Source organism: Hippoglossus stenolepis, chromosome 24 (assembly GCF_022539355.2).
Source record: "Hippoglossus stenolepis isolate QCI-W04-F060 chromosome 24, HSTE1.2, whole genome shotgun sequence".
Taxonomy (NCBI): domain Eukaryota; kingdom Metazoa; phylum Chordata; class Actinopteri; order Pleuronectiformes; family Pleuronectidae; genus Hippoglossus; species Hippoglossus stenolepis.
This window is the reverse complement of record NC_061506.1, coordinates 4,656,849-4,681,541: the sequence shown is the minus strand read 5'-3', so window position 1 is coordinate 4,681,541 and position 24,693 is coordinate 4,656,849. Positions and strand designations below refer to the sequence as shown.

Genomic DNA, 24,693 nt, shown 5'->3' with positions numbered 1-24,693 from the left:
TCATGAAATAATAACGTGGAATAATTAGTTTAAACCTTGTGCGTAACGTTTTCTCCACTTAACACAAGTGATGAACCCAAGAAAGCAGTTGACAGAACATTGACTATTGTAAATCTTTATTGACAGTGTTTTACTGACTTCACATAAACAGACATCAGCTCTCTCACATGGTGATACGTCTGATGGATCCCACCCTGGGACTCGAGCTTCCCCACTCGTTGAACCTCCTGTACTCCCCAGGACGCATCAGGAACTGGCGTCCCCTGTAGTGGGGATGCTCGTAGAAGATCCAGTGGCCGTCCATCACGTTGCAGGAGTAGACGTCGTTCGTGTGGAAGCGTTCGAACAGGGAGGGGCAGTCGTCGGTCAGCTCCATCATCTGGCCTCCGAACTCTGGTCGCTCGTAGATCATCATTTTGTGGGAGCCTTGGTTCTGTGGAGGAGACGGAGGGATTTAGTCGCCTGTAGACTAACACGTTTAAAAAGAAAGTGCTAAACTCACCGTGGGGATCATGCGGCACGATCGCACGCAGTCGTTGAATCCCATCCAGCGCTGGTAGTCTGGGTAGTCGCCCTTCCTCAGGAAGTACTGGTAGCCGGTGTAGCTGGGCCTCTCATAGACCATCCAGTCGCCGCTGTCCACTCTGATGGAGTTGCAGCGGCTGAAGTGGGAGTGCAGGTCGGAGCATTCGCTGCCGCACTCGTAGGAGCGGCCCTGGAAGTTTTTGTCCTCGTAGAAGATTATCTGAAAGTCAGGGGGGAATTTTTTCAAAATCAACACAGTTGTCGGCTCAGATTGAGAGAAAACACACACGTTGTACCACCAGTTAAAAACGGGTCCAGTTCACGGGTTGGGTCCAAGCAGAGGAAATCAAGCAGACTTACCTTACCCATAATGACGGCTAACCTCGGTCACACTGTAGCAGCAGCTGTGAGTGCCGCGCTGCCTTTATAACCCACGGATGACCCGGGTCATTGTGAGTCCGGACAATGAGTCGGCTCGTCAGCTCTTTTCTGGCAGAGCCACGTTGTTGTTGTTGTTTTGTGCGACAAAGCAAATCCGCTCACCCCCCCACCCCCCGCCCACCCCCACCCCCCCTTTTCACCCTTTGAATTTAATCTAGTTGATGATGTGAATCCACAAATAAACTCAAACATATTAAATACATTTTGCATTGGACTGTAATGAACTTCAGAGTTTGACTTTGGACACAGTGAAAAAGAGAGAAACTAATTTTTCTTTGTGGGAGTTTATTTCTCCAGCTGCAGTTTACAACAGCACACGTACTATTTGATAACACTCCTCTTGATGCACGTGATTATCAGGTTCAAGTTCAACCCTTCACGTGATTTTATTGATTCCATATTGAAATCCTGAGGGAACACAAACACTGACTTTCCCCCCCGCTCACACAGCTGCAGCTTTTATATGCTTTACAATTCACAGCCCATTGGTTCCTTCATGTCAGCAGCGGCGTCCAGTTCTCTTGCTTTTGTTCGGGCCTCGACCCCCCCACCCCCCTCTCCCACACCCGTACTGTGGTATCCTCGGGGGGGCTGAGCTCCTACATGTTCAGTCGTCCGCACAGGACTCCAGAGAAGCATCAGCATCATGATATTTAACCGTAATTCTGTCTTGATGGTTTTAGAATTTGAGTTTTGTGTGGAATATAAATCATACACAAGAAACACTCCACAGTGTAGTACTGAGCCGATACATGTATATCTGTTGTTAAATACATCTATATACTGTATACAAATATTCTATATATCCCAGATAACCAATATTTCATCATAGATGTATGACACAAGGACTTAAAATGTCATATTAAAACTTTTGTGTTACATATATGTATTGTTTTGTTTTATATATCTATCATAATGTAATATTTGTTTTTTACTAAATAGTTATAAACATGTGAATGGATGTTACTGCAGTTTAGGGAACTCTCAGTTTTCATTGCTTTTCTCATTGCAACAGTAGCATCGAGTTCATGTAAATAAAATATATATATAAAATAAAAATATATAAGATATTTAGCAAATGTTGGCATTTAAAGGTTTATTCATGAATCATTTAATGACAATAGATATAAATGCGTATATTTGTGAACAGTTTGTGCTCAGCAGGGATTTGAGTGATATGAGCTGTAACATAATATTTTATGGATGTTTTATCTTTGTATTTTTAATGATTTATATTCATATTTGTGTTTTATGTAAATTGGCTAATACCTTTATCCCACTTGTGTATTAGAGCCACGTTTTAGGAGAATAACTCTATTTCTAGTGTTTCCTGTGTATTTAGATGATAACTCCAGTGTATGTTCACGTTGATCTTCAGAAGTTCTTGACACAGAGATTCTGCAAATCAGTTTATTTGTTTATTGTGCGCGTCACACAGTAAAAGAGGTAAATTCATTGTGGCTGGATTGCACAGTGCAACTGGAACTACATGCAAACAATGCACAAAAATCACAGTTTCAGGGTAAAAACAAGGCTTTTTTTTTTCTCAGTTTGACAACTTGTTAATATGAATAAAATCACATCATCTGCAAAGCTTCTCGGTTTAAGCACGAGTCATTAAGACTCGGTGATGCGTCGGATCGAGTTGAACCTCATGTCGTCGCTGCTCATCTCCCTGAGGTTCTTGTACTCGCCGGGCCTCAGGTACAGCATCCGGCCCTCGTAGTTGGGCTTCTCGAACATCAGCCAGTGGCCGTCCACCACGTTGCAGGACTGCGTGTCGGACATGTGGTAATGGTCTTGGATGGAGTCGCAGTCGTTGGTCAGTTCGTGCGCTTGGCCCTCGAAGTTCGGTCTCTCGTAGATCCTCATCTTGTACGGCCCCTTGTGCTGCAAGAGTGTGTGCAACAGATCGAATGAAATGCATTTGTACTATATCCTGTTTAGGGATTAAAATGCTACTTCTGCTCTAAAGTCTTAACTCAAGACCTCACATTCTCGCTTGAATATACAGATAGTTGGTGTTTGGAAGGTGACCTGATTTTCTTTCCTTGTCCTTGACCTCATTCTGATAACTTAAACCAACCACACTTGAATCTATCCTGTACTGCCTATGTTCTATATTTTCATATTTACCACAGGGACAATGCGGCAGGACTGAATGCAGTCATTGAAGCCGAGGGTGTTCTGATACTCGGGGTACTCTCCCTTGGTCAGGAGATACTGCTGCCCCGTGAAGTTGGGCTGGTCGTAGACCATGAACGTCCCACTCTCCACCCTGCAGGAGCTGCAGCGGCTCAGGTGCGAGGAGATCTCAGAGCAGTCGCTGACGCACTCATACGAGCGGCCCTGGAAGTTTCTCTCCTCGAAGAAGACGATCTAGAGGGAAAGACACAGATCGGGTTCTTGTTTCATTGCAGAAGTTATGTGCTGCAGTGTTTCGGTCAAAGTTTGTTGCATCGGACGCAAACGTTACCTTTCCGCTCATGGTCAAGCTATTTGATTTGTGTTGTTCTCCTCACGGGTGCACGGCCTTTTATGCATCATGTGACATGAAAAGAATCTGCCCCTCGATTGTATGAAATGAGCGAGTCAGCTTATCGGCCTGGTCGCTACTGTATTATACATCAAAGCTGTGAACTCTGCGCTCACTCCGATTAAACTGTAGTGCTGTGGATTTCACAATGACAAAGCAAACTCTGGGTTTTGCAATACTTTTGTATTTTCTGCACCATTATTTTCATCACAGGACACAACAGTGTGTCACAGATGCTGTTGCATGTCGGCAGATGCATGATTGAAGCAGAAGCTGATATATGAACATTTTGAAAGAAGAACTATTACAATCTTCCTCTTGCAGGAACAACAGCTCCTTTCATTGCACTCAGGATTTTTGCTGCTACCGCCTCACTTCATTTAACACTTAACATTTTAATAGATATTGATGCACAAAAAATGATTTGAAAGGTTGAAACTCTGTGTTTGAAAGATTTAAATCTAATAAAAAAAGGTTTTGCATGGATGAAAAAGTTTTCAAGCCTTATGCAAAACGTTTTGACTGAAAATGTATTTTAAATCTCTGCAAAAACTGTTTTGTATTTGAGTTTTTCTTCAAGTTAAAGCTGCAGCGCTCTTTTTACTGTGTTTCACATTGGTCACAGTTCCCCCTGTGCATCAGGTTTGAAACCTTATCAATGGTTCCTCTGAAAACTGGTGCACGTGCGTAAGGAAAGAAAGGTTGTGACACTTTGGAACTTGAGTTTTGAAACGTGCAGTCTGTTACTTCAGAGTTGTGAATCTTGTGAATCGCTTCTCGTGATTTTTATCAGTGTGGTCCTGCAGCTCTGATCTAAAACTCTGGACCTGGATCCTGGAGAAGGAGCATTGATTAGATTAAATTAAAGATTATATAATATTTTTTAGCCTAGGAAAACATTATGCAATGCTCCAAAGCTTGGATTCACTCATGTTAACTCGTTTTATTAGATTGCAACCTTTTTTTCAGTTTTGGATTATAGCATGATATTCATCACAAACCCGTCCCATGACTTCCTCACTCTTCTCAGTTAACCTTTAATTACGACTAGATTTACATCACGTTGCTCTAAGGTTCTGAAGATGAAGACGAGTACAGATGTTCATCTTAAATATGGCCCCTGTCAGATATTTTCAGTGCCCTCCACTCCTTTGATTTGTTTTAAACTTCTCCTCGTACAGAATTAAACCAGCTCGGCATCATGGGATACCGGGCTCGGGAGGTAGAGCGGGTCGTCCACTGACCAGAAAGTTAGTGGTTTGAACCTCAGTTCCTCCGTGCTGCTTTTTAAAGTTTCCTCTAACCTTGATCGTGGGTTAGGGGTAAAAAAGACAGTATGTGGTTTACACTGTAAAACTCTGGATAGAATTAGAAGAGAAAACAGTACGTTTGCTTTTTACTGTGGTATTTTCCCAGCATGCTCCTCAGAGGATCTACCCTTCCTGTAGATAGAATATCAGCTTTACACACAAAGTTTCTCAGAATCGAACATGCAGGTTGTCACGGAACTTATCACTTAACTTATGAGTATGTTCATGATCTGAAGGAGATTTAATCTTGTGATTATAAATCACCTTTTTTTTAAGTTCCACTACTTGATAGACAACAAATCCTGAATTTTCATCACGACGTTGTGATTCAAACTAACAAATTAATATCCACTAACAATGAATCTTAAAATAAAAAACTGTACCTAGTTGATGTTGTCTCTTTAGTTTTAATGATACACTCAAGATTAGTATTATATGATTATAAATATGTTATAATATATTGTGCACTATGAGTACAAAATGTACAGCCTTGGTAATACCTCCATGATATTTTTGTGTATAGCTGTGATTCAGATACTACAAAGCTGTATTATGGAACATCAGTACTATTGAACCAGTTGTAATAAGACTTGGAAAAATATTTGGTTGATTTATCGAGCGTTGAAAACATGTAAAATATTCAGAATGAGAGGTGAGATGAGCTGATTCATCAGGAACTTGATATAAAAGTCAATATAATAACAATTGTTGTACTAAACCATTTATTGTGAATGGGAATTGGAATTTTTTTTATTTCGGAATTAAGATTGTGATGTTTACCCAAGTGCAAAGAATCAAAGACAGCAAAAGAGATACTTGAAAATATGGTTTATTTTCCTCCTACACGTTGTTATAATGAGTGACAATCAGCAAATGTCCATGATGCGACGGATGGAGCTGACTCGCATCACGTTGCTGGTCTCCCGGAAGTTCCTGTGCTCCCCGGGCCTCACGTAGATCATGCGGCCCCTGAAGTTGGGCTGCTCGAACATCAGCCAGTGGCCGTCCATCACGTTGCAGGACTGGCAGTCGGCCATGAAGTAGCGGTCCTGCAGGGACTCGCAGTCGTCCATCACCTCGTGCATCTGGCCTGAGAAGTTCTCCCTCTCGTAGATCTTCATCCTGAACTGTCCCCTGTGCTGCTGGAGGAAGACAAGACGTGATAGCGCTATTTTCTACAGCCCCTCCCGTGTTCTGGGTCAAACTCAAACCAAACATCTCACCATCGGGATCATGCGGCAGGAGCGAATGGTGTCCATCATGGTCACACCCGTCATGCCGGTCATGCCCATCATGCTGCCCATGTGCTGGATGTCCGGGTACTCCCCTCTGCGCAGGAACGCCTGGTTGCCCATGAAGTTGGTGCGGTCGAACACCACGAAGCAGCCGTTGTCCACCTTGCAGGAGTTGCAGCGGGTTATGTGCATGTGGATGTCGGAGCAGTCGCTGCTGCACTCATAGGAGCGACCCTGGAAGTTCCTGTCCTCGTAGAAGATAATCTGCGGCAAAGAAATGAGAGAAATCAGTCAAGATTTATTACTGGATGGAAACGACTTTACGCAAACAGTTTGCATCTATAAAACAATTTTACAACTCTGGATTCTCCCGACATTAAACAAACACATGAGGAGTATTACCCTGCCCATGGTGATGGTTTCACTTTTTTCCTAAGTGACAGTGTCCGAGCGTCTCTTTTATACGGGCTGAGCAGCAGACCACCTCACACACCTTTGTGCGAAACATTCTGACTCAGCAGCAGGTTCACGTGGGGCAGCATTCATCTTCTACACCACACGTGAATAGTTATTGTGGTATGTTGAATGTAGTTGAGGTCAGGTCAGGTCACATAAAGGGAAACTGTATTTAAACGATTATAAATTTATTTCTATTTCCGAATGATTCAAGGCCTGGACATTGATTTTATGTGGAATCTACAAGGTTTTGTGCAATTTCTCGAACATCTTCAGTGTTTGGACAAAGTTCATCTTTAAGTTCTGATATTCACGCCACATATTTTTTATTATAGATGATATATGAATAAAATAATTGAAGCTTCTGGAAGCAAATATAAGCTCCAATATAGTCCTGAGTTATTATTGCACATTCTGACATACAGTATAGTGTGCCACCCTATAGTGCTGCTCTGTGGTACAATATAGAGTGATGACTCAAAGGTTTCAGCACAAGCCATGTGGAAATACTACGGCTGTGCAATGTATAAAAAGGGAAAAGGGTCGATGTTGAAGCGGTACATCTGAGATTAACTCGCTAAAATCATGACCATGGGGAGGGTGAGTGAAACTTTCAAAACATCTCTGCCACATTAAGAAGATTCTTTAGAGAGAGAAGTCACTGCAGGATGTAAAGGTGCTTCTTTGATTTCACATGAGTGTTTTTTATCCTGCAGATCATATTCTACGAGGACCGGAACTTCCAGGGCCGGTCCTACGAGACCAGCAGCGACTGCCCCGAGCTGACCTCCTTCCTGACCAAGTGCAACTCCTGCCGGGTGGAGTGCGGCCTCTTCATGGTCTATGAGCAGACCAACTTCACGGGCCATCAGACACTGGCGAGGAGGGGCGAGTACCCGGACAACCAGCGCCTGATGGGGACGAGTATGAGCGACTGCATCAGGTCCTGTCGCATGATCCCCACGGTAGGTGGACTGGGTTTGAGACGTGGAGTCGCCTTAAGGCTCCGACGATTTCGAGTAGAAGCTGCTCATCACCGAGGCAGCAAGATTCTGCTAAAATCTGTGACCCTTGAATTACGGATATTTTCGCTTTTCCTGTGATGCAGTGATTCTGCTTGAATTCAGGGAAAACTGCTGCCATAAATAAGTGTTTGCTTGAAGCTGGTGCCTCTTATTTATGTAAAAATCCTGAAAGATAATTAGATAATCTCCAAAAACATGTAGATCTTTCTCTCGATTGAGAATTTCTTTACTTTAAAGCAATTTTGTCGTTGTTTTCTAGAGATGGATTATTGATTTGTGATGTTTTTGCTTAGGGTTGGTTTCTGAGCACGATCTTATTGCAGGATTATCAGACTAAAGCTGTAATGTGTAGATCGGTTGACTCTTCATTCCCCTGTTGTTTCTGCACCCACAGCACAGGGGACCCTTCCGCATGAAGATCTACGAGAGGGAGAACTTCGGCGGCCAGATGCACGAGCTGATGGACGACTGCGACAACATGATGGACCGTTTCCAGTCATCTGACTTCCAGTCCTGCAACGTGATGGACGGCCACTGGCTGATGTACGAGCAGCCCAACTTCAAAGGCCGGATGCTGTACCTCCCACCAGGAGAGCACCGGAACCTGCGAGAGCTGGGGACTAGCAACATGTCCAGGCTGAGCTCCATCAGACGCATCATAGACTCCTGTTAACTCTGAATGTGCTACATGTGAACAAATAAAACCAGGCTGAAATCCAGTGTGTCTGATGTCTGCGCTTCATTTTACTTGAGACTTTTCCAAAGCAAAGAGTGACTCCTACAGGTTGAACAGTGTCCAGCCATTCATGTCCAACCATAAGTGGACATGTAGTAGCTGTTTAATGTTTGTATATAACTCATTTTCCTTGTTTGTCCTTGCTCCGTGTGTGTGTAGGAAAACGTACATTCTGTATTTGAGAACGAGCTACGAAAAGGTTTGCCGTTAGAAAACCCAGCCCAACGGTCGAAATAATGCGTAAACAGGCAGTTTGCGAAAAGGATCATTACGTTGTATGTCCCAATAGAAAAGTTCAATACCTGACATTAGCAAGGATAGTGCAAGTTGATTTTCAAATTGAACTAAAATGAACGGCCTGGATAATGTAGAAAAACTTTAATGTGCACAGGTCAGATCTGTGCTTTAAAAGCAGTGGGTGGTGAAAATGTTGCAAACCCGAAACCTAAAGAAACAGAAGCAGGAGGATATTTTTTCTTTAGTTTAAAAGTTTGACTTGTACGTCCATAATAAAAAGTTTAACGACTAGTTTGCCTCTAAAAACTCTTCATTACATTAATCTAAAACCTTTAGAGCAGTTCGACCTTGACTTGCATGTTGAAGGTCAAATATTTTGAGCTGATCGGCCGTTACGAGAGTGGGAAGACGCTTCGGGATGTTCAACCTGGAAGAAAAGTCACAGAGTCCACAAGCTACGATTGTCTGGCTTTGCATTTACCGAAGGAAAAAAAGATCACAAAACAAAAAAAGACGTTGATAAGATAAATATTGAAATCCTGAAACAAATAAATAAGGTTTTAATTTTCAAGTCCAATTTCTCAAATGAAACAATAATATATGTCCTCACGTCTCAAACCTCATTTATCTCAGTAAGGGTTGAAGCCAAATTACAGTAGACATAAAACTACGTACATTAAACCATGATATGTTTTTTCTTTTTTAAACCAACTCACTTTCTTTCCATCGCTGTCTGACTCTGATCCTCCTCTGCCTTCCCTGTTGCAGCATGTGTTTGATACCGTGTCATCATCAGACTGGAACAAAGGCAAATCAAACAGCACCAAGCCATTTTGCTGAAATGTAAATCTGCCTCATTTGGGTATCAAAGACTTCCCCCGCTCTGCACATTTTGTTTATCGATAAATACTTTGATGGGGCTGCAGCGAAGACTGAGGTGTACAGTGCGTCCAAATGGGGAAGGTAAGATAAAAGCTTTCAACCGCTGCCGAACTCTGAAAGACATTTGTTCTGTGTTTTTCAGAAGATGCTCACGTTTCTTACCTTTCCCCCACAGATCACATTTTTCGAGGACAAGAAGTTCCAGGGTCGCTGCTACAACTGCAGCAGCGACTGTGTCGACCTGCACACGTACTTCAACCACTGCAACTCCATCCGAGTGGAGAGCGGCGTGTGGGTGATCTACGAGAGACCCAACTACAAGGGTTTCCAGTACATCCTCAGCCCCGGGGAGTACGGCGACAACCAGCAATGGTTGGCGTTCAGCGACAACGTCAAGTCCTGCCGCGCCATAAAGAATGTAAGAGTCCTCGCTCTGGGTTTCTTGAGGGATCTGTACCAACTAGAGTCACTGTCGAGTCGGAGAAGTAACAGAAAGTATGTTTGAGTAGTGCACAGAAGACAGGAATGCACAATGGCACAGGACGGAGCTTTGTGAACGCTGTGAAGCCAACGGACCAACCAAGCAGACAATAGCGAGTGGGTTTGGCAGCAAGTTGCAGCTTTTGGTCGCAAGTTAGTTGCCAAGAAATTATTAAAGGGGAATGTGCACGCTCAGAACGAGGCCAAAACCCGAATGTGAACCTGGTGTTGAATTTATAAGTTGAAGAGCTTTAGTTGTGCTTCTTAGGTGTTGGTGGGGACCAAACCAAAGCTAAAAGGAGTGTGAATATTGGGCTTACATTCACTTGGTGGCCAGTATGACTCCTCCACACTTCTTTTTGCTCTGTTTTGGTCTCCACCAACACCTCTCAGACCAAAACAGAGCAAATCGAGGGTCAATATTGGAGTTACACCTGAGAATCTGGCTTTTAGGTGTTGGTCGAGACCAAAACAGAGCAAAAAGGACTTTGATTCAGCAGGTGGCCATTAAGATTTCTCCCAATGGATGTTATTTTGTAACAATGGCTCACTGACATGCAAAATTTACAAGGCCACACTGTATTTAAGGTATTTGACTTAGAGAGTATTTGACTTTAACAATAAGATTCCCAGGAACCCAATTTTTCTTCTGTGTGCTATTTTTTTGTGCTTTTTCTTCCACCAATAGTCATGTTCCACTTTCTTGAACAAAGAATTTAAATCAAAACGTCTTTCAGATTTACGGCACTTCATGGAAGCTGAGGCTGTACGAGAGGCCGGACTTCGGAGGGCAGATGGTGGAGTGCGCTGAAGACTGCCCGTCGGTGTACGACACCTACAAGCTGCGCGAGGCGTACTCCTGCATGGTCACCGAAGGCGCCTGGGTCTTCTACGACCTCCCCAACTACAAGGGACACCAGTACCTCCTGGAGCGAGGGGAGTACCCGCAGCACGGAGACTGGGGGGCGTCCTCACCTGGTGTCGGCTCCTTCCGCAGGATCACAGAGTTTTAACCCCAGACCCTCTCAATCAATAAATGAGTAAAAGCAAACTCTGACTGTGTTCCTCTGGTTTTTCTGTGAATATTTCTATATGCATCGTTGGGAGTTAAAGCCATGTTTTGTGATCACAAGGTAATTATCTCTTAATGTAACATAATAATAGGTCAAAATAAGCCAAACTTGTCACAATACGATAAGTGATAACTCTCTCTATGGATAACTACCTTCAAAATTAAGTATGACCTGAGGTTTTTATTCAAAAGAACCTTATTTACAGCTTATTTGTTCAACTTCATCTTGAGAGATGCATATTACAACGTACACCCAGCACTATGAAGCATTGAGGCACAATCAACTCCAAAATGTGGCTGCATTCATGACCATGATGATTTATTAGGGGAGCAATGAGGGAACATGTGGCACAAATGCATGAACTGATCAGAGTTTGGTGGTTAAAGGTCAAAGACCCTGTGACCTCATGACAATTCAAATGTTTATTCACTTAATAATACGTAATATCTTTTATCAAATTCCTTAGTAACTCTTGGATACTTTAGTCGACTTGTAAGAAATAGCAGGAACCCAACTTGTCCACTATGAAGTGGTCACGTATTATAAAACCATGATTCACTTTCTCCTGTAAAGTGTCTGGTGGCTTCCAGCTGAGCCACTGACTCATCGTGTTCCGTATCAAACCAAACGTCCGGCGGTGCCGTTGTTTTCGTCGGCTCGCTCCGCTGCGTCCGGTGGCTTTGGGACGCTTCGCACTTTGCGTTTGCTTTGTTTAGGGAAACTGGATCGACTGCATCAGGACAATGTGATGAGCCTGGATAAATATTTGAATGGCTGATTGAATAATCCAATTCACACAGAGGAAGCCATGTGCTCACTTTTATTGTCTTGTGCTGTATGAAGGGAATATTGGAGGCGGCTGCTTTAATGTTTTACATAACACCAACCCTGTTGATATTGATATGCAAAACGTGTGTATTCAATATAGCACAAAAAAGCTCTTGCAATATTTTTCGAGATAAAGATAAATGTGTGCAAACTACTGATGAATGTGCCTCTAAAAATTAGGCTTGGTTCGTATTTCCTCTCCCAGCAGATCTGACGAGGCCAGAAACTGCCAGGTCTGATTGGACAGAGATTCCAGTGATCTGCATGCGCGCTTCAGTCGCTGAGCATTGTGGGTAATCTACTGCAACGGTTGCTCTCAAGTGACCTTAGTATGCATAACAGAGATATTAGAATGATGTATTTGACTAACTGATTGATATATTATAAACCATTAAAGAACAAATAGAAGTGTAACACAAACAGGAGGGGAAGTAGTATAGATACGTATATGAGTAAAAAAGAGACTAGATACTGCAATATAATTATCTAAACTGTAATACAAGAATGTGATATCATATAAATTAACATAATTATATATAGCATTAACTACAAATACACAATCAAAACACAAGGTGATAATTTGCACTAATTGAGTGATATGAAGATTAAGTAAGTTTACTGCAAAATAACAATGAAATAAATCTTTTTTCTAGAGTTACACAGACTTCATTCAAAATTTCTGCATCATCACGTATAAAGGCCGTGAACTAAAACAATTGCAGCGTCAGCTAATGTGCCAAAGTTAATGTGGAGCCCATTTGAATGACAATTGTTCTCCTGGCGATGCATTTCATCGACCGTGATATAAAAGTGGACCTGGGCCGATGCATCAGTGTGAATGGGTGGATTTAATTTGATTTGGGTGAAGAGAAACATAAGGTGATTATGGAGCGCACGGGGAAGGTGAGTGCTGCAGCTCTAGAATGTCATGATACTGTAATGATGTTTGTAAAATGTGCATCACCAGTCAAAGTAGGACGGTTTCTTCGTGTTGATCCTGTTCAAAACATTCAGGATCAGTACTTTTCTACATGTCGGTAGAATCAACCATTTCTAAACTTTGTTTTTTCCTTTGTTACCCTCATCTCCTGAGAAAAACTTTAAAGCTGCAATGATTGTTGTTTTTTTGGCCACTTGGGGGCAGTAGAAAACACTGAAACCACAACATCTGGCATATTGTCACATCTGGAGGTAGCGTGAAGGTCGGTGGTTCGATCCCTGCCTCCTTCTGTCTCCATGTCCTAACTGCGAGATATAGAAGTGTTCATAAATGGTTGAATGAGCTTTGAGATGTCCTTAATTCAAGTATTCAACATTCATTTTCAATCCAGCCTCATGTGAAACCAGCTGTAATCTCATGTTAAACCTTTTTGGTTGTATTTCTCTTGCAACATTTAGCCAAAACTTAAAGAAATTTTGCATTCGGCATAAATAAATTCATCATCATTCATCATTTACACATCTTGCCAGTAGCAAGGCGTTAGAAGCCTCATTTTCCTTTGATTTAAAGGACAAAGATAATTATTCTTGTCGATTACGTTAAATTTGTAACGCTGACTCCCTCTTGCAGATCTTCTTCTATGAGGACAAGAACTTTCAGGGTCGCTACTACGAATGCAGCAGCGACTGTGCCGAGCTCAGCTCCCACTTAAGCCGCTGTAACTCCATCCGGGTGGAGGGTGGGGCCTGGGTCATCTATGAGAGACCCCAGTTCATGGGCTACCAGTACGTCCTCATGAGGGGCGAATACCCCAGCTACCAGAGCTGGAACGGTTTCAATGACACCATCCACTCCTGTCGCCTTATACGATTTGTAAGTTCTGGAATATCGCTTGATTTGTAAGCCTGGTTTAAGTTTAACTTAGCCACCAGGCAGTTAGCTTAGCATAGCATAAAGCCTGGAAACAAAGGGAAACAGTTGGTCGCTGATTTTTCTCGTTTTATGCTCCAGCCTTCCAGCAGGCACAGGATCCGCATCTATGAACGCCCGGACTTCAGCGGCCAGATGATAGAGTTCAGCGAAGACCTGCCCAACCTGATGGACCGCTGGCGCTACCGGGACGTCCACTCGGCGCAAGTCCAGGACGGCGTCTGGGTCTTCTACGAGCATCCGAACTACAGGGGGCGCCAGTACCTGCTGGAGAAGGGCGAGTACAGGCGACATGCAGAGTGGGGGGCCCTCCATCCATCTCTGGGCTCCATTAGACGTGTTGTGGACTTTTAGACGCCGCACCTTACTCCGTACTCATCCTCTTCCACTCGTCCTCACCTGCAAATAAAAGCGCACACTGCAGCAGAATGGGTGTGAGTTTGTTTCGTGATATTACAAAACAAATCGTTATGAAGTAAGGAGGAATAAAACTTCCTAGATATTTGAATCTTGTGACAGTGGCACCTAATGGGTTCATCCTCTGGGGAGCATTTTTGTTGATATTTTATTGACTTGTAAAAAAATGTGCATCCATCTTCTCGGGATATGCATATTTGCTGGGAAAGTGGCCAGTTTATTTTGCACCATGTAACTGGTAAACAATTGCTGTTGTGTGTCGGGTGCTCACATCTGGTTTGTGACGGTAAAGCCTGGAAAAAAAGGTGGCAAAGAAAAAAAGCCAACTGATGATTCAGGAGAATTCCCCAACGAGGACCCACGGTCTGTGAGCTGCCTTTGTTCTCAGGTGGCGGCCTGTGGCGGAAAAATACTGTCTGAGCCATTCACAATATCCACTGTCCACACAACAGAAACAGTATAGATTGTGTGTTCTGTACAGTGTGGTTGACCTTTTTTAGTTATGATCTATTAACATTTATAACTGCAGACTTGATGGTTTATCAGAAAGTGACACAAATTTTATTTTATTAGTGACTTTACTTCACCCTTTGATTATGTATAACCAATTTATAAATCAATAAATGATAAATATAAAGTAGTTCCAATTTGTAGTCACATTTATTCAGATACAAATAAATCAGAAATACAAAACACCCACAAGAGGCTGCTGCTGCTGCACAATCCTGAAATTCGCATATTTGTGTGAATGCATCGTAAAATGTGGAAGGATCATGAAACATTTGAGCAAAAATATGATAGAAACAAAATGTCTTTACTTTAAAATTCATGAGTGCAGCGTGGGAGTGTGGGGGCCACCTAGTGGTGTAAGAGCTTCATTACAAGGACCTGGACATAAAGAGTGAGGGATTCTCACCAGTATATCATGAGTTTGCATCAACAGCTAATGCGATAACCAAACAAGTCAAAGTTGTGTATTGACGTCAAAGAGAAAAAGAACTATAGTAGAAAAAGCCATCGTAAACACAGCCTGCAGACATGTTTGATAAGAAACCATAATAATCTAATATCCTGTTGCAGGATATGGTAGATTATATTATGCATGTGCAATATGATAATCTGCCAAAACGGAATAATAAAAAATATCAGATGATATGATATGCACACAGTAGAAGGTGCACACAGCGGGCCGGGTAAACAGGAGGTGCTGCAAATCAGTAACAGAGCTGCTGAGCTCAGCAGATGTTTGAACTGCTGGAAGCTTTATCGCACACAGATCCGTTCTGGCTTCTGCTGGTGCTGATCCAGCAGTTTCCAAGTAGAGCACAAAGGGTGATAAAAAAAACAACAACCAAACAGCGTCCACCTGAACAGGTCATTCAGTGTGAAATCATAAAACAAGTGAGCAACAGGGTTTCCTGAACTCACTGAGGCCTTTAAAGGAGAATATAAGTGAGATTTAACATATATTTAGTGCAGTCTCTTTAACTTTATGTAATGTATATGAATGCAAAACCTTTTAAATACTAAACTGGATATGCTTTACAATTCCCATTCCTCCTATGATGTAAATTGTATCCAGGCTGATGACTTTTAGTTTTATTTTGTCCATTTCTGGACCAAAGTTCAATCAATCAATCAGATTTTATTTGTATCGCCCACATTCACAGTCACAATTTGTCGTTGGCCTTAACCCACAGTTCTGATGCCTGCTGTGTTTTCAGGCTTTAGGAGTTACAACCCCCAGCTTTTCAGTGCCGGCCTATAAAAGCACTGGCACGCCGGGTGTACACCAGAGTCAGGGGACACGTGCTCGGTGATCTCTCTGCAGCGACTGGTAACCGAGTGGAAAGTGTTATTAAAAGTGGAGAAAGTGCCGGGCCACCCACTGAGATCAGTGGACTGGGAGGTGGTCATGTGTGATACTGGATTATATCTGTCAAACGTGTGTGTGTCCCTGCAGAGTGTTTGTCCCTGCAGAGTGTGTGTCCCTGCAGAGTGTTTGTCCCTGCAGAGTGTTTGTCCCTGCAGAGTGTGTGTCCCTGTAGAGTCGGTACAGTGTGTCTACACTATCATGTGTTTTAAACATGAATTCAGATTCTTATATATATTTACCAAATTCAGGAGAGTACAAATGTGTCTACTTCTACTTCCAGAGACTGATGGATATTTCAAATACTATTAACCTTTATTATCGTCATAGGTGCCAAAATACATAGATGTGTAAATAAATACACAAAGTAAAACAATACTGTAGAAACGCTGAATAATAATAATAGGAATAGCTGGAAAATATATATTGTTTGTTATTGTTTTGTATAATATTTAAGTAAATTAATGTTTGTTAATGTGTGTATTAATGATATATTCTCGTAATGGTCAGTTATTGACACTATAGAGTTAATTATTATGGTATTATGACAAATAGCAGTATACTCTTTAACAAATACTGTAATCTAATGAAATTATTTAATTGAAGATTATTTTAATATTGTTTTATTGTTGCATAATAATTTTGTTTGTAATTATATCACTACGATGTCATATGGTAATGGTAATGCAGCTCTGGCCCTTTAAGAGAGCTGTGGATCCATGGAGCCATTCATAAAACACTCAAGCCACGCACGTCAGAGGACTCTCGAAGCCGATTGGCTCATCCTCTGACTGACTCGGCGCTCTGGCCAATGACAGCGCAGCACAGGGCTCGGTTCAGTTCCAGCATCAGAGCTCTTCCATTGAGAAAAATCCACAGGAGATCGGCGTGTTTTGATATATTTTTGCTCGCGGAGCTGCGGGGGATGTAGGAAGGAAAATCTGCGTCCACTTCATTTTCACGCTGCCACGAAACTTCACCGAACGAGTGAGTCCTGCTTTGTTGATGTGTCACCGCGGCGAGAAGCCGTGCGTGTGTGTGCGTGTGTTGCGTTCTTTGTGGGGTTTCCAGGGACCATGTCGTCCCTGCTGGCTCAGGTTGAAGAGGCGAACGCCATTTTCTCAGGATCAAAGGAAACTTTGCGTCCATTTCCCCCGCGTGTGTCATCTTTTACACATCTGTAAATGTGTGTGAGTGTGTGAGTGTGTGCGTGTTGCTGCTGTCGTGAGATTTTCTCTGTGGCGAAGGCAAATTTCTCAATGGTCACCCCTTCCCTCCCCTCTCCTCCCTCCCTCCCTGCGAGGATCAAGTTTCACTTCATTGAGAAAAACAAGGAGCTGCTCCCAACGTGAACGTGCTGCACTGCTTTTACGCTCCGTGCGTCACGCCAAGCTCCATTCACAAATCTCTCACTTTTACTCCACTTGACTTTCTGGTGTTTCCTCCAACAGGAATCACATGGGTTCATCTTGTGCTCCTGCCTTCATAGCAAGTGAACATCAAAGGCAACTTTTCAAATCCAATGTTTTTAATTAGATATGAGCTCAAGGCAAGTAAATGTATACAGCACGTTTACACAAGAGAAGATAAGTTGTGTTGAAAGTCCTTTGCAGAACATACAAAAGGAATTGTGGAAACTTGTTTAAGTAACATGAGACAATACAAAAAAATGACATTTAGTAAGTTTTTCCAAGTCAGAGTCTTTTAATCCTCGACGTGTTCTTAAAGTGGTAATAAGCTGAATTTATAATTGTGTTAATGTGGCTGTTTAAAGTTAAAGTCCAAGATCATGACTACACTTTTTCTGGGCTGGTTTTTGTAGTTTCTCCCCGTCTCCAAAAACAAAGACTTCAAACAAAAGCAGAGAGGTTTCAGTGAAACTGTAAAGGAAAGAACACCCATCTTTTAATTATAACTTCCATATGCTTTAATTATGAGATAACTGTCTTATAATTACAAGGTAAAGATGTAAGACTTCCATCTTGTGACGGAGTTTACTTTGTGGACTTTTACCCTCATGTTGCACTGAATTGGACTGGATTAGCTATTACTAAATTCAAATGTGTTTTAATGAGATTTTAATCGATGAGAGTAGAAAAGCACTGACATGTAAGTGAGATTTGATACTGGAAGCAAATAAATGGGTTAAAACAACTTAAAACATCACAAATTGCTGGTGTGGTTCAAACCCAGTGAAAGAAGATCCTGCAGAACCTCCCGATTAAAGGAAGTCCTGGTGTTCAGGAGACGGCTCAGACAAAACAACGTTTCCAGACTCGAGCACTAATCGTTTCCAACCTGCACGATTCAAAGGGACAGTTTTGGGAAACATTGCCATTATATCTTTAAACGTCTGTTTGTCTACCAGCATCTCAAGACGTCACGTTTTATTGTGAGCGTACGACTGCCATCTGTTTATTTCCTCAACGCCAGCAGCTCACGTCAGACTGAATTTACAGGCGGTTGCATAATGCCTTCATTGACGACAACGCGTTTACAGCCACTGTAAACCCAGTGGGAGGTTATGGGGGTTAGAAAAACACAACTGGGACAGTGGGCGTGTGAGGGGGAATTAGTCCACCACCATTGATGGTTTCCCTAATAAATCCTCTCATCCCTTCTTCATTCCAGAGTGAAGACTCCTGCAACATGGACGGCTTTTATGACCAGCAGGTCCCCTTTGTGGGCCCCGAGAGTGTGAGTTGTGACACATGACATTAACTCTCACGCATTTCTCCTCTTTTGCAAACTGTGGATGTTTTGCATTGGTGTATTTGACGGTTTGTGTGCACTGAGCAGTTTTGTCGTTAAACCTCCAGAAGGAAGCAGAGACGTGTCTCAGCGACAGGAAAAGGAAGTTTGTGGACACGGAGCTGGCTCAGGACACAGAGGGTAGGCTCATCACGCCTCGTATAGAAAAGTCTGTTTACTGTGTTAGAGTTGGAAAAAAAGTGGTGGATGATTAACTCAAGTCCGATTTATTTCTAGAGGACAAAATCCAAATCTGTAAAAGAGAAAAAAAGACAAGATGAAGTAAAAAGAAATGAGAAATTAATAAAATAGCTGCTTTTAAACGTGCACTAAATTTTATTCCGGAGCTTGTCCTGTCTGCCTCCAAGTAAAATGTCCAAAATGTATCTGAGAATACGTCAACAGAGTGTGTCAGATGCGTCAGATGCAAAACTGGAAGAATGCTAATATCTCAGGATGAAAAAGAGGAGCCAGCGTTTCGAGATAAAGGCAGATGGTTACGATTTACTCAGGCTCCACCCCTTACCTGAATGTTCCGGACATTTTCCCATTGTTGTGATCCCGGCTGACCCGGACAATCTCCTGCTGCGTTCTTCATATGTGAAAGACAAACTCTGGAAAATGTGCAGACGGCAGTAGAGAAGGCTCAGGAAAGAAGAGGCTGAAAGGAGTTGATGTGAGGATGAGGGGAGAGTATGGAGTCAGCTGATCAGTGATCTCATGAGAGGCGAGGCCTTTAAGAGCTTGGTGAACAAATAGTAACATTTTGAAACAACAGTTCCTTAAATTCAATCAACCAAATTACTCCAGGATCTGCTCCCGGTTAGAAGTCTAGCAGCTGCACTTTGGCTCAGTTGTTATCGGGGGAATCTTGATTTGGACGCCCGCATGAACAGAGAGCTGCAGGAATCAAGCCCAGAGGTGATAAAAGCATGGACGTTTTTTATTTGTGGATACAAGGCTTTTGTCCTTCGCTGATAAAAGTTGCTCTGAATGCTGATCAATAAATATTAATAATAGTTTGTCAAAGTTAATATTACGTCGAAGCTCAAAGAGATAACGGCAGCATGTATCTCAGTATTTCATCTATGAAAGTGTTGCTTATATTTCTTATATTTACTTGTATTCGTTTCCTAACTGTCTTCTAGAGCTTTTTCAAGATCTGAGCCAGCTCCAAGAAATCTGGATTGCAGAAGGTGAGACCTGCGAGCGTCATGAAATGAGAACTGGGGATGAATGTATTTGACCAAAGGCTTTGATTGTGGATTGTTGTCCTACATTCTGGACAATAATAGGAAATAACATGAAGTATGATGCGTCTGCAGGAAAAGACGACTTTTAATTTCCTGTCTCTCCTCCTCCTCTTCCCCCCCGACAGCTCAGGTTCCTGATGACGAGCAGTTTGTGCCAGATTTCCAGTCCAATAACCGTGAGTGGCTGCTTCTCCTCCTCCTCTAATATTCATGGCGATGCGCTCAGAGCGGCGGGGAGAACAACACACATCCTTTATGTATGTCTCTGGTAGACTCGAGCAGTCGCTGACACACACATCGCTCTATTAAAATAGATACAAATAAGTAAAATAATATAACAAAAAAGATATGTGTAAAGTATGACCTTAGATTTGGTCGTTTTATATTTTTAATTAAAACAATTATCCTAATTATAATGTAATTTATTTTATTATTGCACTATCATGGCTGTTATGTATTTAGGGCCAGTTCCATTAATACATTATAAAATAAGCAATAAAACCAAAGGGGTGTTTATTACAGATTCGTTAATATGTAAGACGCACTTTGCTATCGCTTCGATAAAGGAGACATGTTGTTCTCCCGTCAAACGCGTACAGCGTGGATTTATTGCTGCTTTATTGTCGCGTCGGCAAATCGTCTCACAGCTCAGGTGATAAAGTCGACACTGTGCTGTGCGATGGGAACATCGGCCGGGTGGTGTCGTCACTGCAGCAACAAGGAAGTTATTAAACACCCAAAAAATCACGTCGCTGAAATAAAACAGTTATATTTCGAATAAACTGATTATTATTCATGTGTGTGTTTGCAGTGATGTTTCATGCGCCGGCCCTGAGCAAAGTGAAACGAGAGCCCAGTCCGTCCAAAGACCCGTCCCCCTGCAGGACGCCTCAAGCTGACATGTGCCTTTATAGTTACAGGTACTGAATTACTGATGCATCACATGATAACAGGGACATTACAGGGTCAGGGGTCACATTTTGATCGCTCACCCACTTCCTGTCGTCTCTTCTCACCTCAGTGCCTGTGACAACAAGCCAGCTCTGACTCCAGCCTCCACACCTGCACTACAGCGGGGGCCCCCCCATCCAACGGGACCCCCGCCCTTACAGAGGCAGCTGCAGCCATCGACCCCGCAGCTGACCGGTACCTGCCTGCCAAGCCACGTGTCTGCCATGAGCCCCTCCCACCACCACGGCCTCCCACCGCAGACCAGCCAAAACCAGCAGTTTGCTCTGCCGCGCCCCCCCACCAGCTGTCCCAGTGCAGCAGCTTTCAGCAGCGAACAAAGGTGATTATTACTGTGTTATTAATGGAGAGAGAAATTCCCTTGAAACCCTCTAACCTCTGCTTCCGTTCTCCCATGACTCAGGTTCCAGCGGCAGCTCTCAGAGCCCTGCTTGCCCTTCCTCCCGCCGGACAAAACCACACAGAGGCCGTACCCCACCTCAAGCCGGGACGGGCGCCCGCTGTACCAGCGCCACCTCTCGGAGCCCCTGGTGGCCCAAGGCCCCAGAGCTTTCAAACAGGAGCTGGTGGACCCACGGTACACGGAGCAAGGGCCACCCAATCCAGGTCGAGCCCAGCCGCAGACCACCTTCAACCACGTCACGATCAAACAGGAGCCGAGAGACTTTGGCTTCGACGCAGGTTGTGTGTGTGTGTGTGTGTGTGTGTGTGTGTGTGTGTGTGTGTGTGTGTGTGTGTGTGTGTGTGTGTGTGTGTGTGTGTGTGTGTGTGTGTGTGTGTGTGTGTGTGTGTGTGTGTGTGTGTGTGTGTGTGTGTGTGTGTGTGTGTGTGTGTGTGTGTGTGTGTTGTCTGCCACATCTTACAAATGCAACATTCATCATGTGGGTTAATGTTTAATGCAGCTGGAGACGCTGTTCCACATCTGTTTTTGTCGTCTGCACATGTCTGCAAGGGTCACAAGAGTGTGTGTACAGATGTGAGGATGCAATGTAAAATTTATGACCACTGACTTCACGTGGAAACGCAAAACACGACCACATCTGTCTGTGTCTGCTGAAGTGTATCATGGCCTTCGTTCATGTGATTTATCAGTGTTGCATGCTGCTAAATCACATAAGAGAAAACAAGTAATTTAAAGTATATATTTATTTATCGATCAGGGTTCAGAGATCTTGTGGTTGATCGTGTTGATTTGTGTCTTTCCAGAGGTTCAGACCTGCCAGTCGTCATCATATGGAAAGTCTTCTGTCTTGTACCAGAACAACAACATAGGTGAGTTGCGTGTGCCGAGTTTCTCACTCCAGCAAATTTACATTTTTCTAATTCTATATTTACTTGCCCTGCAGGATTTGGTAACGACAGAGAGCCACACTTGTACTATGACGACACTTGTGTTGTGCCAGAAAGACTGGAGGGTAAGATTGAAAAAAAAGATGGTGGCTATTAGTTATTCTCTGTGATCGATCCGGGAATAATAAGAGTTGATCAATGTGTCCTCTCAGGTAAAGCGAAGCAGGAGGGTTTGCCATACCAGCGCCGCGGCTCCCTGCAGCTCTGGCAGTTCCTGCTCACGCTGCTCGACAACCCGGCCCACGGACACCTGATCGTGTGGACAGGACGCAACATGGAGTTCAAACTGATCGACCCCGAAGAGGTCAGACACCGACTAAAGCTCATGTGGGAATTTGTCAAAGGAAAATAAAGATTTTAATGGATTGTTTAGTATTTTATCTGGTCTTCTGTCGGACTACTGGTATATACATAGTTATATGTACAGTATTTAATGAAAAGACAAACGTCTGATGGGTTTTCCTCCTGTGTGGTGTCCAGGTGGCTCGGCTCTGGGGGATTCAGAAGAATCGACCGGCCATGAACTACGACAAGCTGAGCCGCTCGCTGAGGTACTACTACGAGAAGGGCATCATGCAGAAGGTAAGAGGCAGCGAACACGATTCACACATTTATCATGAGGGATCAGTTGGATTTTACCTTTCTGTTTTTATTTATTTATATTTGGAACTGTATAGTCTGATACACGTGTCTTAACTCTGACAGTTATAAGTCGAACTATGTCAATCGTTACTGATTTCTCTCCCCTCTGATTGGCTCTTCCTGAAGGTGGCCGGGGAAAGGTACGTCTACAAGTTTGTGTGCAACTCCGAGGCGCTGTTCTCCATGGCTTTCCCAGACAACCAGAGGCCGAGCCTGAAGGCCGACCCGGACGCCATCCCGCCCCCCAGCGAGGAGGAGGGACTCCCCTTGCCCAGCTTCGAAGAGGAGGGCCCCTACCTGGCTGACGGAGGGGAGCAGGGCGCCCGGGGGCTGGCTTTCCCTGAAGGCTACCTGTACTAGCCTCTGGCAGATGGAGGGACCACGAGATAATATTAACAGGAGGACTCTGAAATTACTGAGCAGTGTTTGAGATTCTCAAAAATGTCCACGTACGATATGTTTGTCACAGAAAAGACCAACTTATCAGATCCTTTTTTTTAATTATCCATCATAAATGTCTCTTATGCCACAAGTTCATTTGCTAAAAGAGAGAATCTCTAAGACTGTTAATCTGAATTCACTCATTTGGTTTGATTTGTTATGATGGGTTTCGGGGGCCACTGCCAGCAAAACAATTAGGAGTTTTTAAGAATTAAGTTGTAATATTTTAATAAAAAATTGCAGTTAATTAATAATAATATATACAACAAATTTACAAGAAAGGGTATTTAAAAAAATGTTTCTTTTCTATGATGCAACAGTTATCACCTTCACGTTGATCTTATTTTTCTCTCAAAATATTTCAAATTTTATTCTTAAAATAAAGCGTGAACTCTGGGATCTGGTATTTCAACCAAAAAGTATCTAGAAGCCATGGCACTCCTTCACTGAAAGGGACCAACGTTTCAGTCCTCCTCTAACATGTGTATTAAAGATGTCTTTTGTGTGTCCTTGTTTTCGAAGCTAATATTTTTGGCATTATACGGACTTGTACGTCTTTTGCTATAACTGTTTTAAGACAAAGGTACTGCTACTATTTTTTGACCCTGTAATTCTCTGATGCTAAAAAAACGTCGAGCATGGACTTTCTTACTGACGGCTCAGCAGTTATTGCACCGAGATAGTTAACTGCATTTTGTATAATTCATTTGCTTCAGTGTGTAGAAAAGGTGTATAATTACATATGAATATATTTTTGCTAAAGGCTGCGCGTGCTTGACGTCGTGCTATGAGCTGCAGAGTTTCGCCTGCTAACGTGTCACATTGATTTCAGCATCTCCGAGAGGTCGTGACCTTTGACCTCTGTGCACAGAGACTGGATGTGGCTGTGTGATGAAAGACGCTGACACCGGTGTGACGTCCACCCTCAGTTACTGTATGTGTGCCTTATGTTATGATCCTTACTGATACAATAAACTATTTTACTCTTTTCTTTTGCCTCACTGTGAATCTGTTAGTTGTTTTTATGCATTTAATTTTCAAATGCATTATTCATTGTAAATAATTTATTTAAATGATCATAAATATTTCAAATTATTCATTATAAATTATTTATTTGAGTTATTTACAATTTTTTAAATATATTTTCATTCTAAATAATTGAATGAAATAATTTAATGTATATGCTGTAGTATAGCATTATTAACATTACAGTATATAAAATACAAATTATAAAATACATATAAACACATCTGTATATTTATTTTCTTATTCTTATTATATTCTTATTGTTATGATTATTATGTAGTAGTAGGCCTACTCGTGGCAGGAACACCCTATTACACTGTTTGTCCAGCAGGTGGCG

The 24,693-nt window shown here is 42.7% G+C and overlaps 7 protein-coding genes across 10 annotated transcripts; 4 read left to right on the top strand and 3 right to left on the bottom strand.

Annotated features, from left to right (window-relative positions):
• Positions 1-163: 163 nt before the first annotated feature.
• On the bottom strand, positions 164-1,003 carry LOC118103467 (gamma-crystallin M2). The gene is made up of 3 exons (XM_035150453.1): positions 886-1,003; positions 503-745; positions 164-433 (listed from the first exon to the last, which is right to left on the bottom strand). Exons 1-3 carry the CDS (start codon positions 892-894, stop codon positions 164-166), a joined length of 522 nt encoding a protein of 173 aa, XP_035006344.1. The 5' UTR covers positions 895-1,003.
• Positions 1,004-2,583: 1,580 nt separating this feature from the next.
• LOC118103468 (gamma-crystallin M3) lies at positions 2,584-4,512 on the bottom strand. Of its 2 annotated transcripts, none has more exons than XM_035150456.1 (3): positions 4,504-4,512; positions 3,103-3,345; positions 2,584-2,856 (listed from the first exon to the last, which is right to left on the bottom strand). In XM_035150456.1, exons 1-3 carry the CDS (start codon positions 4,510-4,512, stop codon positions 2,584-2,586), a joined length of 525 nt encoding a protein of 174 aa, XP_035006347.1. The 2 variants fall into 2 exon arrangements, with proteins under 2 accessions (XP_035006347.1, XP_035006345.1); XM_035150454.2 differs by lacking the exon at positions 4,504-4,512 and adding an exon at positions 3,443-3,454.
• A 1,113-nt stretch (positions 4,513-5,625) lies between these two features.
• LOC118103674 (gamma-crystallin M3) lies at positions 5,626-9,355 on the bottom strand (the record flags this gene model as incomplete). Its single annotated transcript, XM_035150834.1, has 3 exons — positions 5,626-5,951; positions 6,036-6,311; positions 9,218-9,355. Coding segments are annotated over 3 exons (687 nt in total), but the record flags the coding sequence as incomplete, so codon positions are not given.
• Positions 7,089-8,201, top strand: LOC118103464 (gamma-crystallin M3). Its single transcript, XM_035150447.2, has 3 exons — positions 7,089-7,103; positions 7,220-7,468; positions 7,923-8,201. The coding sequence occupies exons 1-3, from the start codon at positions 7,089-7,091 to the stop codon at positions 8,199-8,201; spliced, it is 543 nt and encodes a 180-aa protein (XP_035006338.1).
• A 100-nt stretch (positions 9,356-9,455) lies between the features above and the next one.
• Positions 9,456-10,876, top strand: LOC118103466 (gamma-crystallin M2). 2 transcript variants are annotated; one of them, XM_035150452.2, is made up of 3 exons: positions 9,456-9,464; positions 9,559-9,801; positions 10,601-10,876. In XM_035150452.2, exons 1-3 carry the CDS (start codon positions 9,456-9,458, stop codon positions 10,874-10,876), a joined length of 528 nt encoding a protein of 175 aa, XP_035006343.1. The 2 variants fall into 2 exon arrangements, with proteins under 2 accessions (XP_035006343.1, XP_047195125.1); XM_047339169.1 differs by having other exon boundaries at positions 9,559-9,807; positions 10,622-10,876.
• A 1,773-nt stretch (positions 10,877-12,649) lies between these two features.
• On the top strand, positions 12,650-14,111 carry LOC118103673 (gamma-crystallin M2). Its single transcript, XM_035150833.1, has 3 exons — positions 12,650-12,667; positions 13,329-13,577; positions 13,716-14,111. The coding sequence occupies exons 1-3, from the start codon at positions 12,650-12,652 to the stop codon at positions 13,986-13,988; spliced, it is 540 nt and encodes a 179-aa protein (XP_035006724.1). The 3' UTR covers positions 13,989-14,111.
• Positions 14,112-16,760: 2,649 nt separating this feature from the next.
• LOC118103567 (ETS translocation variant 5) lies at positions 16,761-24,320 on the top strand. Of its 2 annotated transcripts, none has more exons than XM_035150649.2 (13): positions 16,761-16,911; positions 18,556-18,621; positions 18,747-18,816; positions 19,824-19,871; positions 20,054-20,104; positions 20,740-20,848; positions 20,950-21,219; positions 21,301-21,578; positions 22,104-22,169; positions 22,244-22,312; positions 22,400-22,551; positions 22,728-22,829; positions 23,016-24,320. In XM_035150649.2, exons 2-13 carry the CDS (start codon positions 18,574-18,576, stop codon positions 23,247-23,249), a joined length of 1,497 nt encoding a protein of 498 aa, XP_035006540.1. In that variant the 5' UTR covers positions 16,761-16,911; positions 18,556-18,573; the 3' UTR covers positions 23,250-24,320. The 2 variants fall into 2 exon arrangements, with proteins under 2 accessions (XP_035006540.1, XP_035006538.1); XM_035150647.2 differs by having other exon boundaries at positions 18,744-18,816.
• Positions 24,321-24,693: the final 373 nt, after the last annotated feature.

Coding starts and splice junctions, on each gene's coding strand:
- LOC118103467 (XM_035150453.1), bottom strand. Junction 434..502: donor CGTGCCGCATGATCCCCACG/GTGAGTTTAGCA, acceptor TCTCCTCCACAG/AACCAAGGCTCCCACAAAAT.
- LOC118103468 (XM_035150454.2), bottom strand. Junction 2,857..3,102: donor CCTGCCGCATTGTCCCTGTG/GTAAATATGAAA, acceptor ACACTCTTGCAG/CACAAGGGGCCGTACAAGAT.
- LOC118103464 (XM_035150447.2), top strand. Junction 7,469..7,922: donor CCTGTCGCATGATCCCCACG/GTAGGTGGACTG, acceptor CTGCACCCACAG/CACAGGGGACCCTTCCGCAT.
- LOC118103466 (XM_035150452.2), top strand. Junction 9,802..10,600: donor CCTGCCGCGCCATAAAGAAT/GTAAGAGTCCTC, acceptor AACGTCTTTCAG/ATTTACGGCACTTCATGGAA.
- LOC118103673 (XM_035150833.1), top strand. Junction 13,578..13,715: donor CCTGTCGCCTTATACGATTT/GTAAGTTCTGGA, acceptor TTTATGCTCCAG/CCTTCCAGCAGGCACAGGAT.
- LOC118103567 (XM_035150647.2), top strand. CDS start 18,574: ATGGACGGCTTTTATGACCAGCAGGTCCCCTTTGTGGGCCCCGAGAGT. Junction 20,849..20,949: donor ATGTGCCTTTATAGTTACAG/GTACTGAATTAC, acceptor TTCTCACCTCAG/TGCCTGTGACAACAAGCCAG. Junction 21,220..21,300: donor GCTTTCAGCAGCGAACAAAG/GTGATTATTACT, acceptor CCCATGACTCAG/GTTCCAGCGGCAGCTCTCAG.